Source organism: Pseudorasbora parva, chromosome 1 (genome assembly GCF_024679245.1).
Source record: "Pseudorasbora parva isolate DD20220531a chromosome 1, ASM2467924v1, whole genome shotgun sequence".
NCBI classification, from domain to species: Eukaryota; Metazoa; Chordata; class Actinopteri; order Cypriniformes; family Gobionidae; genus Pseudorasbora; species Pseudorasbora parva.
The window spans coordinates 2,179,453-2,192,500 of record NC_090172.1 but is presented as its reverse complement, the minus strand read 5'-3'; the positions used below and the strand labels follow the sequence as shown (position 1 = coordinate 2,192,500).

The 13,048-nt window shown below is 46.2% G+C and overlaps 1 protein-coding gene across 1 annotated transcript in view; it reads left to right on the top strand.

The window, feature by feature from the left end:
- piezo1 (piezo type mechanosensitive ion channel component 1 (Er blood group)) overlaps positions 1-13,048 on the top strand; it is a 202,054-nt gene that overhangs the window by 44,951 nt on the left and 144,055 nt on the right. Inside the window, 1 exon segment of the mRNA XM_067452042.1 lies at positions 6,399-6,494. Coding sequence (XP_067308143.1) covers positions 6,399-6,494 — 96 coding nt within the window.

The following is a 13,048-nucleotide window of genomic DNA, read 5'->3' as shown; positions in this document are numbered from 1 at the left end:
AGCTCCTGCTGTGTTTCTATTAGATCAGAGTCTGAGTGAAATCTCGGCAGCTTTTATCAGATCTGCTTGAGAATGAACACTATCACAGAAAGCTGCACGCTCACCTCTGGGATTTCCGTCATAGTTTCCCCACATTAATAGACTGTTTTTCTGCTGAAGTCATGAGGCAGTGTGAGCCGAACACTGCCCGTCTTTGTTCCTGCGTCGCAGTGCTAGTTATTCGGCTCCGTAGCCTTCAGGCCTGGGAAGCTTTATGGGACAGACTTCTGAAACAAAGCCTTCAGTTGTGTGTGTTTTAGAGATGAGGAGCGCCATCTGAGGTGCTGTTAGGATGGCATGGAGAATGCAGGTCAGGGAAAGTAGTCCCAGCAGGAGTCAGAGAACTCCTGAATGCTTTGGCAAAGCCTCAAAGGACTGGAAAATGATCCCAAAATGCTTCACACATGGACCTCAGCTTGATTAGAGCGATCACAACACTTCAAGAGTGCATTGAGTACTGGCTCAGATCGAGCAAACAGATAGCAGCTTTTGTTGTGAACATCTTTTCTAGAAAATCTAGAACTAAAAATGTTAATCTGTCAGGTAGGGGTGTGTGACACACAATATTTTGCTAAAAGTTGTGGGCCTTTACATGCACATGGATCATTTCTGACCAATCCACAGCAAACCACAGCTAGACTGACCTTGATAATAGAGGAATCCATTATAAAACACGACACATTCATTCACTTTTGTAACTTTAGTTGGTGTGTAATGTCGCCGCTTGAGCATAAACAGTATCTGCAAAGTTACAGCGCTGAAAGTTCACTGCAAACGGAGATATTGTCTTTTAAAGTTACGGCAGTTTATTGCCTACAAAAATGGCCGGTTTGGACTACAACGAGCTTCTTCCTGGGTTGGTGACATCATAAACCCTCGCTAGTCTCCGCAGATGTGACTTCTGCCCGTAATGGGAAGGGGCGTGGCCTTAACCTGTGCTTGGCACTTCAGCCAATCAAAATACAGGAAACTACATTTGGCCATCTGACCAATCTAAGACCATTGCGTTTTTCAGAGGGAGGGGCTTCATAGAAGCAGGAAGCAGACGAGCCTTTCAAAGGACAGACAGTGGTGTGGAATAAAGGGAGAATAGAAGAGAAATACGGCGTTTACAAAAAAAAGAAGTATTAAGACATGTTATACTGCGCCCCATAAACACAGAACCAACGCTTTAATGACAACACATTCTTAATCCGTAGGGTTGTTGAATTACTTTTGAGTCCACGTCATAAAAGTCTGTTTGCAAAGCCTGCACCGAAATTTCGACTGATTTTCTAAAGACTGAAGAATCCGCAGTGAAATGTTGCAAATACAAATAAATGATGCTCGACTGAGACATTCACATTGGTGATAATAAATCGCCACATTCCTAGCATTAGGATCCTTTGCAGAGCTGGACAGTAACTAAGCTCCTTTACTGGAGTATTATTTTTTCTGTAATCTTCTGACTTTAACTTCACTCCATCTGAAAGACAAATATCGTCCTTTTTACTCCACTACATTTCTATCAAGGTCCTCGAAGTGGAAAGTCGTTTCTGTCGCAGCTTTGAAAGTCAGTGATGATTTTTTTCTTCTTTAAAAGGTGTTTGGGTTTTTGCAGAAAGCCTTTCAGGAATCACTCTTGTAGAGTCTCGTGAAGTTCAATGATTTCACAGCATTTATTAAACACTGATTTATAGTTTAGAGCAAAATGGAAGAAGACGGATGTCCAAATGCTCATTTAGTGGAGTATTCACATAAACAAAGTTGATTCTGTCTTCAGTGAAGGTGAACAGTGTGAGAATATCAGATGTGTATCAGTGTATTGGATCCGTGCGTTCGGCCTTAAAGTGACAGCAGCTTTATAAAGAGCTTTGTGTCACATGCCTGTCCTGTCTTGTGTGCACTTGTGGGTTTTGTTATGTTGAGCATGTGCTCGTGTCCCTGTCAGTTCCCTCCCCCTTGTTATCTGATTATTGGTTAATTTGCCCCACCTGTTCTCCCTCATTATCTGCCTTGTTTGTTCCCTTTATAATCTCCTTGTGTTTGTCAGTCTGTGTTGGATCCTTGTGTATGTCTGCGTCTTCCGTCCTCCCCGTGATTCTGTTGGTTTGTTTAAGTTTGTATTTATATTATTCTATTATGTGTTTTTCCCCCTCGTGGGTTTTGTTTTGAGTTTATGTTTTGTTTTTGTAAATAAATCATCTTTTTTCTGCACTTGAGTCCTCGCACCCTTTTCCCTTGTCTGTGACGTGACAGAAGGATCCAACCCTACAATGAGGACTCAGCAGAGAAGTTCTCCCTCGGTTCCAGTTCCGGGGGTCCCGAGTCCGGGAATCCCGAGTCCAGACATGGCCTGGAGGGCCGTAATGGGAGGGTTTGTGGTGGCAGTCCTGTATGCTTGGGAGAAGCACAGGGCGTCATCCACCACTCCGGTGGTCCCTGTGCCGGTGGATCGTGTGCCGGTGGTCCCTGTGCCGGCGGATCGTGTTCCGGTGGTCCCTGTGCCGGTGGATCGTGCTCTGGTGGTCCCTGTGCCGGTGGATCGTGCTCCGGTGGTCCCTGTGCCGGTGGATCGTGCTCCGGTGGTCCCTGTGCCGGTGGATCGTGTTCCGGTGGTCCCTGTGCCGGTGGATCGTGCTCCGGTGGTCCCTGTGCCGGTGGATCGTGCTCCGGTGGTCCCTGTGCCGGTGGATCGTTCTCCGGTGGTCCCTGTGCCGGTGGATCGTGTTCCGGTGGTCCCTGTGCCGGTGGACTCCGTTCCGGTGGTCCCTGTGCCGGTGGACTCCGTTCCGGTGGTCCCGAGTCCGGAAACGGCCTGGAGGGCTGTGATGGGATGCTTTGTGGTGGCAGTCCTGCATGCGTGGAAGGAGCACAGGGCTTTATCCGAAGCCCCGGAGGCAGTTCCGGTGGTCTCAGTTCCGGTGGATCGTGTGCCGGTGGTCCCAGTTCCGGCGGCTCGTGTTCCGGTGGTCCCTGTGCCGGTGGATCGTGTTCCGGTGGTCCCTGTGCCGGTGGATCGTGTTCCGGTGGTCCCAGTTCCGGCAGATCATGTTTCGGTGGTCCCAATGCCAGCAGATCGTATTCCGGTGGTCCCAGTGCCGGTGGATACTGCTGGACTGGAGAAGTTTCCCCAACGCCCTGCCTGCGGCGCTGAGGCGTCCTGCTCTCCGTGCGGCGCTGAGGCGTCCTGCTCTCCGTGCGGCGCTGAGGCGTCCTGCTCTCCGTGCGGCGCTGAGGCGTCCTGCTCTCCGTGCGGCGCTGAGGCGTCCTGCTCTCCCCGCGCCGCTGAGGCGTCCTGCTCTCCCCGCGCCCCTGAGGCGTCCTGCTCTCCGTGCGGCGCTGAGGCGTCCTGCTCTCCCCGCGCCGCTGAGGCGTCCTGCTCTCCCCGCGCCGCTGAGGCGTCCTGCTCTCCCCGCGCCGCTGAGGCGTCCTGCTCTCCCCGCGCCGCTGAGGCGTCCTGCTCTCCCCGCGCCGCTGAGGCGTCCTGCTCTCCCCGCGCCGCTGAGGCGTCCTGCTCTCCCCGCGCCGCTGAGGCGTCCTGCTCTCCCCGCGCCGCTGAGGCGTCCTGCTCTCCCCGCGCCGCTGAGGCGTCCTGCTCTCCCCGCGCCCCTGAGGCGTCCTGCTCTCCCCGCGCCCCTGAGGCGTCCTGCTGTCCGTGCGCCGCTGAGGCGTCCTGCTCTCCCCGCGCCCCTGAGGCGTCCTGCTCTCCCCGCGCCCCTGAGGCGTCCTGCTCTCCCCGCGCCCCTGAGGCGTCCTGCTCTCCGTGCGCCGCTGAGGCGTCCTGCTCTCCGTGCGCCGCTGAGGCGTCCTGCTCTCCGTGCGCCGCTGAGGCGTCCTGCTCTCCGTGCGCCGCTGAGGCGTCCTGCTCTCCGTGCGCCGCTGAGGCGTCCTGCTCTCCGTGCGCCGCTGAGGCGTCCTGCTCTCCGTGCGCCGCTGAGGCGTCCTGCTCTCCGTGCGCCGCTGAGGCGTCCTGCTCTCCGTGCGCCGCTGAGGCGTCCTGCTCTCCGTGCGCCGCTGAGGCGTCCTGCTCTCCGTGCGCCGCTGAGGCGTCCTGCTCTCCGTGCGCCGCTGAGGCGTCCTGCTCTCCGTGCGCCGCTGAGGCGTCCTGCTCTCCGTGCGACTCTGAGGCGTCCTGCTCTCACCGCGCCGCTGAGGCGTCCTGCTCTCACCGCTCCTCCCTGGCGCTCCCTGCACTGACCGCACCACCCTGGCGCCCTGCTCTACCCATGCCGCCCTGGCCGCCTGAACTCTGCGGGCCGCCCCGGCCACCTGAACTCGGTGGGCCTCCCGACTTCGGCGGGCTGCCCTGGTCATTCGAACTTTGTGTGCCACCATGGCCTCCTGAACTTTTTGTTTTCCTTGTCCCTCCCTTGTTTACCCCTCCCTTGTCTGTTCCTTCCTTGTTTGTTTCCCCTGTCCCGTCCTGGTCTGTCCCTCCCGTGCCCCCCTGGTCTGTCCCTCCCGTGCCCCCCTGGTCTGTCCCTCCCGTGCCCCCCTGGTCTGTCCCTCCCGTGCCCCCCTGGTCTGTCCCTCCCGTGCCCCCCTGGTCTGTCCCTCCCGTGCCCCCCTGGTCTGTCCCTCCCGTGCCCCCCTGGTCTGTCCCTCCCGTCCCTCCCTGGTCTGTCCCTCCCGTCCCTCCCTGGTCTGTCCCTCCCGTCCCGCCCGGGTCTGTCCCTCCCGTCCCTAGTGGAGCGTCTGGTAGCCGCTCCTTAAGGAGGGGGTAATGTCACATGCCTGTCCTGTCTTGTGTGCACTTGTGGGTTTTGTTATGTTGAGCATGTGCTCGTGTCCCTGTCAGTTCCCTCCCCCTTGTTATCTGATTATTGGTTAATTTGCCCCACCTGTTCTCCCTCATTATCTGCCTTGTTTGTTCCCTTTATAATCTCCTTGTGTTTGTCAGTCTGTGTTGGATCCTTGTGTAATGTCTGCGTCTTCCGTCCTCCCCGTGATTCTGTTGGTTTGTTTAAGTTTGTATTTATATTATTCTATTATGTGTTTTTCCCCCTCGTGGGTTTTGTTTTGAGTTTATGTTTTGTTTTTGTAAATAAATCATCTTTTTTCTGCACTTGAGTCCTCGCACCCTTTTCCCTTGTCTGTGACGTGACACTTTGTAACTTTTCTACAAGTATTTAAATGAGTTTAAGTTAGTCGTCTGCTAGTGTGTCAGATGGAGCGTCACTGACTGGCTTAAACCATGATGGCATAATGTGCATTTAAATATAAAATATAAAATAATGCGCTGACATAAAAAAGGAAATTTACTTTTGAGTACTTTTGAATACAAATACTTCTGTACTTTTACTTAAGTAAAAATCTGTTTGTACAACTTTCACTTGTAATGTAGTAATATTTGACCAGTTGTAATTTTACTTTTGCTCAAGTAATGAAGTCATGTAGTTTGTCCAACTCAAAAAGCTTCGTTTTTGTTTTCCTGGAACAGATGTGCGTGAATCTGGCATGTTTCGTCACATTGTTTTTTTAACGTACACCCACACTAAACCCCTAAACCTACCCGATAGTTAACTAAAGCAAATGTGACAAGAATAAAGTTGTACCCATGTCATTTTAGCTTGTGTTTTCAACTCGTCTTTGAGCTCTTTTATCAAGATTCGTTTTCACGGGATTCGTTCCCGAGTTTTCAGCATCGCAAGCACAAATCTCTAGCAGCTGAGCTATCAAGCAAGCTTAACATGGCAGAAAAACATATGGAGCTGGTTAAGTGACGCAAACTCCAAAATTTATTAGTTTACAAATCACGGACTCTGGTAAAAAATAAAATAAAAATAAATAAATAAAACTGATATATATAAAAAGACAATGTTTTACTGTCTCTGTTCATTTCTGTTGGAAACTGCAGTGATATGTACCTATTGGTACATATTTTGTGGTTTGCAAAAACGTTGCCACAGGTACGTTTTGCTAATGAGACCAGATTCAGCAAAGGGTTAGAGAAAGAAGGCGGAGCCTCAGAGCCACACCCACTTATTATATCATCACTATTGACCAATGGTTCGAATTTTTACCAGCCATTTCACAAAGCATTGTTTGCCAACTGTGGTCGTTCTGTTGGTTGTGATGGAACTTGCGACCGTAGTTGGTTTTGGGAAACATTTCCAGAAAGTTCTCTATGGCAAGTGGTTATGAACTCCCAAAAAACACCTAACGAACTTGGCCTGATTTAGTTAAAAATGACGTCACGCCAGTTCGTTCTTTAATTTTGCTTGAAGTATCTGGTGATCTTTAAGGTGATTTGCTGCTTGTCAGACTGGGAAACCAGCTGGATTCTCCAGCAGTAAAGGAACACACAGCTTATGCTATATCTTTAGACTGCTTTATGGACTGTCTAATACTGATCGTTTGTCTCTCTTTCTCCACAGCCTGCATCTTTCGCTACAATGCTCTCTCTTTAGTCTACCTTCTGTACCTGCTGCTATTACCCTGGTTTCAATGGCCCAACAAACACACACTACGAGGTAAGAGAGTTTCTCACGCTTTCGTTTGCAGTGTCGCAATGCTCTGTCTGTCTAGAGAGAGACGGCTGATTGTGAAACGAAACGATTGCTAAATGAATGTGTTTTGTGTGATATGCTCAAAAAAAAAAAGTTTCATAGTTCAAAGAATTCTGACTGGACAGAGCAGCTGAGATAATCTGGAGTCTTGGAAGAATTGAATGATAAATATTTGATTTTATAATGAATTTGGTAAAACTAAATCAGGCATAACATTATGACCACTGAGAGGTGAAGTGAATAACAGTGTTGGTGGTTACTGTAATTTAATTATGTTTCCCTTGAAAAAGCAAAGTAAGGGATTACTCTTATTTTTTTGTGTAATTTAATTACAGTAACTTCACAAGTAATTGAACTAAAGACAGTATGTATATATTGTGTATGTGTATACAGTATGTGTATATATATGTATTGTTAGGGGTTAAGAGCTTATGACCCAGGACCAGTAGTGAAGAAATGAAGACAAAGAGTCAGGATTGCAATTAATTCAAAGAAAAATTTACTTAAGAATAGTTTGCAGTTTCAAAAGCAGAAGCCAGCTTCAAGTCTCATAAGGAGTTCGTAGGCCGCGCTCCCGCTCTCACCGTCTCGTTGCCTCGCCCTATCGTACATACAATTGTCCCAACAGTTATACCGTTTTCAAGGTCTATCCACGTCATTCTGATTAGCTCAGGTAAAATGCAATGTAAGCAACTTTCAGATAGGAGCACATATCGCCAAACTAGGCAGACAAGTCGTCGCCCTATAACCAGAATTACATCACAGTGACCTCATAGGCCACCGAAAAGCGTCTTCAAGTCTGGCGTTTTCTGCAGAAATGTCCATCTCCAACCTTAGGCCTGCACAGATCTGGTACACACACACACAAACTCCAGAGAATACTGGTTTCCTCCAAGGTTGAGAACATCTTAACGAATTATAAACGAAACATTTCTCCAAAGCATGCTGATAACATGTGCTTTCTCACAGTGAGAGGTACAGACAACACTACAGGCAATATTCATCTTGAGTCTTTAGTGTTTCAGTAAAAGGAATAAAACATAATAAATTAAATGAAAGACAAATCCATATTTCATCTCTGGAAGCCGGGCTAAGTGAGCAAACCCTGTTACTGCACTCCTGACATATTAGGGGTGTGTGATACCTCGAAAATCCAAACACACTATCAAGTGTTTAGTGACACACACACATCTCTAGGCCAGACCCTCAGTCACTCCAGTCACTCAACACACCAAACACACACTTTAGAAAACAATAAACTAAAAGCAAAATCATAACTAGATAGAATCATTATAATAATATAGGATACATCTTGATTAAAGTTTTGATTATGAAGTTAATTAGGATATAAATATATACAGGTATATTGAAGCGGCAGTGGATTTCAGAATCCCCCCTTCAATATATATATATATAGTGGAATTAACATTCAAATTTAAAGTCTAAATTTAAAATGCATATTTTAATGTATCCTTAATTTGTAATGCTTTGGTCAGTTAATAAGAATAATTGATGTAGTTTTATATTATGTATTTGAATTAATTAAAGTAGCTGTTTCATATCTATCCTTGAATCGCTTAACTCGAGGTTGAGATAGGATTTGGAAAGTAACTAAATACTTTTTGGAGAGTAATTTGGACTAGGGGTGTCCATGGTTAACCGATTGACCGATTAACCGTTAAAAATTGCGTAACCGAGTGAAACATTTTGCTCGGTTAAGTGGCGTCAATGACGTGCCTTGAATTTAGTTGTAATATATGTTTGCACCCCTAGAGACCGCCAGAGCGCTCCCAGACATTTGTAGTATCCATAGGGTTAGGGTAGTATCCACAAGAAGTCATGACCAGCTTTCTAAGCGGGCAAAGACAGCGTGGGAGCACTTTAAAAATGAGAGTGACGGGGCGAAATGCAATTATAGCAATGCAGTGCTTACCGCATTTTTCAGGCTATAAGTTGCTCCGGAGTATAAGTCGCATCAGTCAAAATATGCGTCATGAAGAGGAAAATAACATACGTCGCACTGGACTAAAAGTCGCATTAGGGCAGAAGCAGAGCGGGAGCCGCGCGCGCTGTGCATAACGGATCAGAAGAAAGAAAGTTTGAAGTGAGAAACTTGTGAATGACTAGAGAAAAGCAGACGTTACTTTAACTGTAATGAACAAAACAAAAAAACTGATCGCGGACTGAAAGCAAGATGGCCAGAGCTGAAGGGACGAGTCCACAGATGCTTGAACTCTCTGCCGGGAGAGGCTCATCAGCCGCGCGAGTCAAACGCTGAGTCTGTGTGAATCATTCTCGGCTGCATATTTTACTAACGTTACATGCTCTAATCATGCAGGCGCCCTCACGGCCACTCGCATTGCTCGTGAACTGGAGCGCATTTCATCCTAATTTAACGAAACTCAGCGTACGCCTCGCAGACATGAAATAGATCTTAAGAAACTTGAAATGTCTTTTAACAATTTAAAACGAAAAGAAATAGGCTACTCTCTGATTGTGTAATCCATGATGTGCATTTCTCTCTATAGGCGCGTTCACTACGGAGATGGTGGTCGTCAAATTAATAAGCTAAAAATAACCCTGACGCACACTATGGTTAACCGAGTATTAACCGCTAAGGGCCACGGTTAACGGTTAATGAAAAACTTGAAAACGTGCAGCCCTAATTTGGACAGTAATCTAATTACACCATAGGCGTAATTTACGGGTGGGACGGGTGGGACATGACCACCACTTTTTTAAAACATCTTGCTTCACGGATGATATTAACTAATACGAACACGACATCTCTGGTTAACTAGAAGAGCATCATTTCATCCGTTTGTTAAATAAGAGGCGATCAGGCGCTCGTTGCCGCTGTTATCAGTGCTGCAGATTTCTCTCGCGGCTCCTGCAGTCTTCACACAGACGAGCGCTGTAATCTAACGCTTAACGCCGTTGCAGAGACTTTCTGTTTGTTCCGGTCAGATCACGAAACAAAACGCACAAAAGCTGTCCCTGCTCTTGATGTTCTGATGATATTCGGTTTTGATGAGAGAAAAAAATACGAGGGCAGATTAGAAACGAGATCTTCTGACACGTTTAACAGACTAGACCAGGGATTATAGCAAAGTGTGCAAATCTATATGCCTTTATTCACGTGAAAATTCTATATTGCTATATTGTGTTTAGATGCAATTATTAAACAAGATCTATATCAATAAATTAACTATTTAATTGATTTCCGGACATCTTAATACTAATTTTTTGCAATTTTTATTGTACATATTTTACATCTGATATAACATTGTATCAGCAATGCAACCCCCCTTAATACGCCATATAGTGCATATCATATGCACACGAAAAACTGCCTACCATATGCACGGCAAAGCTCATTTTGACTTATGAGCGCCCTTCATACGTCAAAATGAGCTTTGGCGAGCATATAGTACGCAGTTTTTCGCGTGCATATGATACGCAATTTATGTCCCACCCACTTTTTAAAACAAAGTTACGCCACTGAATTACACCATTGAAAATGCAACTAGTAATGAATTACTTTTTTAGAGTAACGTACCCAACACAGGTGAATAACACTGATGATCTCTTCATCACGGCTCCTGTTAGTGGGTGGGATATATTAGGCAGCAAGTGAACATTTTGTCCTCAGAGTTGATGTGTGTGAAGCAGGAGAAATGGGCAAGCGTAAGGATTTGAGCGAGTTTGGCCAGATTGTGACGGCTAGACGACTGGGTCAGAGCATCTCCAAAACTGCAGCTCTTGTGGGCTGTTCCCGGTCTGCAGTGGTCAGTATCTATCAAAAGTGCTCCAAGAGGACCAGTGGAGAACCGGCCACAGGGTCATGGGCGGCCAAGGCTCATTGATGCACGTGGGGAGCGAAGGCTGGCCCGTGGGGTCCGATCAAACAGTGCATGTGTGTGTGTGTGTGTGTGTGTGTGTGTGTGTGTGTATTCCATAATGATACAATAAAATAAAATCAATCTAAAACTATCCCTGCCAGTCTAGTAAGGGCTGAAACTCAAGACTATCAGTCTGACGGCCAAACCACAGCTAGACTGACCTTGATAATAGAGGAATCCATTATAAACCACGACATTCATTCCTGCTGTATTAGACATCACAAAACCACAGAGATCCACAAAGCCTAGACCATGATGGAATAAACAAAAGTTTCTTTGGCTCTCAAACGTCTTTTCCCATCCGAGCACCTGACTGTGTAATGTGTAGAGGTCAGGGGTCGGATTTATCTCTGTGGCTTTGGCAGGCTTTGGCAGTGACGGGAAGCCAGCCCGGGAAGCCAGCTTTAGTCCAGATCTCTCCAGCTCATAGTAGGTTTATTTGATAACCGGGCTTAACAAGGTGCTGTTGATGGTTTGATGCTCTAGTGCTGAGTCAGAACCAGAAGTGTGTGGCATAATAACAGCACTCAGGCTAATTGAGTCTGTCACCACCATCATTACATACAGTTCTGCACCTCTTCTGGAACCAAGATCTGTCGATAATATTCCCATTCATAAGAGCTGCAGGTACCTGGAAGAGAAAAAAAATCAGCATTTAAAGGGTTAGTTCACCCAAAAATGTGACTTCAGTCATTAATTCCTCCTGTGGTTGGCCAGCCGTCAGACCTCCGCTCATCTTCAGACACAGATGAAGATATTAGTGTTGAAATCCGATGGCTCAGAAAGGCCTTCATTGACACCAATGTCATTTCCTCTCTCAAGACCCATAAAGGCACTAAAGACGTCGTTACAAAGCCCATCTCACTACAGTGGCTCTACAATCATTTATGAAGAGGCCAGAATAGAGTTAGTGCGCAAAAAAAACTAAATAGCAACTTATATAGAGATGGGCGATTTCGAAACAAAGCTTCAAACCGTTTTGAAGGCAGTGTGATGCTTTGGCCAATGTTCTGCTGGGAAACCTTGGGTCCTCCATCCATGTGGATGTTACTTTGACACGCTCCACCTACCTAAGCATTGCTGAGACCATGTTCAGCCTTTGATGGAAACGGTATTCTGGTGGCTGTGGCTCTTCCAGCAGGATAATGCTCCTGACACAAAGCACAAATGCTTCAGGAATGGTTTGAGGAGCACGACAACCAGTTTGAGGCGTCGACTCGGCCTCCAGATTCCCCAGATCTCAATCCAATCGAGCATCTGTGGGTTGAGCTGAACAAACAAGTCCGATCCATGGAGGCCTCGCCTCACAACTTACAGGACTTAAATGATCTGCTGCTAACATCTTGGTGCCAGAATACCACAGCACACCTTCAGGGGTCTAGAGGAGTCCATGCCTCGACGGGTGGACCAACACGATATTAGGAAGGTGGTCATAATGTTATGTCTGGTTTATATATCTGATTGTGCGGGACACACGTGGAGAGATAAGTTAACTACTATTAGACTCTGAAAAATACTGATTTACATTAGGAATTAGAAAGCCTATTTGCTGTGTTGGATGATAGCGTTTTAAATCCATAAACTGCTACTTAACTTGCCTAGGTTCGAGTGAAGCAATGTAATTTACCCTACATGATCTAGTGGGTAAGAATCACTTTATACCAAAATAAATGTCCTTAAGTAGCTAGTTTGACATGTTTCCGGAGCTGTGTTTAATACGTGATGACCCGGTGCATATAGAGTGATCTCATGATGGTCGTTTGCTCTTATTCTGTTGCCACAACAGTTTAATTCCTGTAAATATGTTTGCGCTTCTGCTGTGCTGTATTAAAATATCTAAAACAAAGACATCCGAATGGCTAGATCCACTGGAGGGAAATATGCATATCCTCTATCCATTGTTATGCTACCTGTTTCTGATTTCTTATTGTTGTTATTTCAAAATACAAAATCATCACATGATTAGTCAAACTGCTGAAGTTGATATTAAATAGTTTCCGGCAGTCATCGTGTTTGTTTAACTGTGAATAGTAATTGGGATGATATGCCAGCACCATTTAAGTTTTTTGGGTATCAATATTTAAAGCACACACACACACACACACACTAAACCTTCCCATCACAGGAAACATTCTGCATTTTTACTTTCTCATAAAAACTCCTCCTGTGTGATTTATAAGCCTTTTGTAAAGTGGGGCCATGGGTAATGTCCTCATATTTCACCCTCTCCTGTAATACCTGTGTCATACCCATGGCATTATACACATTTGTGTCCTCATATGTCACAAAAACATGCCCACACACACACACACACACACACACACACACACACACACACACACACACACACACACACACACACACACACACACACACGCTGTGTTTTCATGTTTTATGGGGACTCCATAGACATAAGACAATTACAAACTGTATATTCTAGCCTCTAACCCTAACATGTGCAAAACAATAGATTTGAATAAAAACATGTTTTGGTCAATTTATAACCTTTTTAACTAGTGAAGACCAATAAAATGTCATAATATTTGACTGTTTTACTGAGGCCGTATAAATATAGCCAAACCTACAGGCACACACACACACACACACACACACACA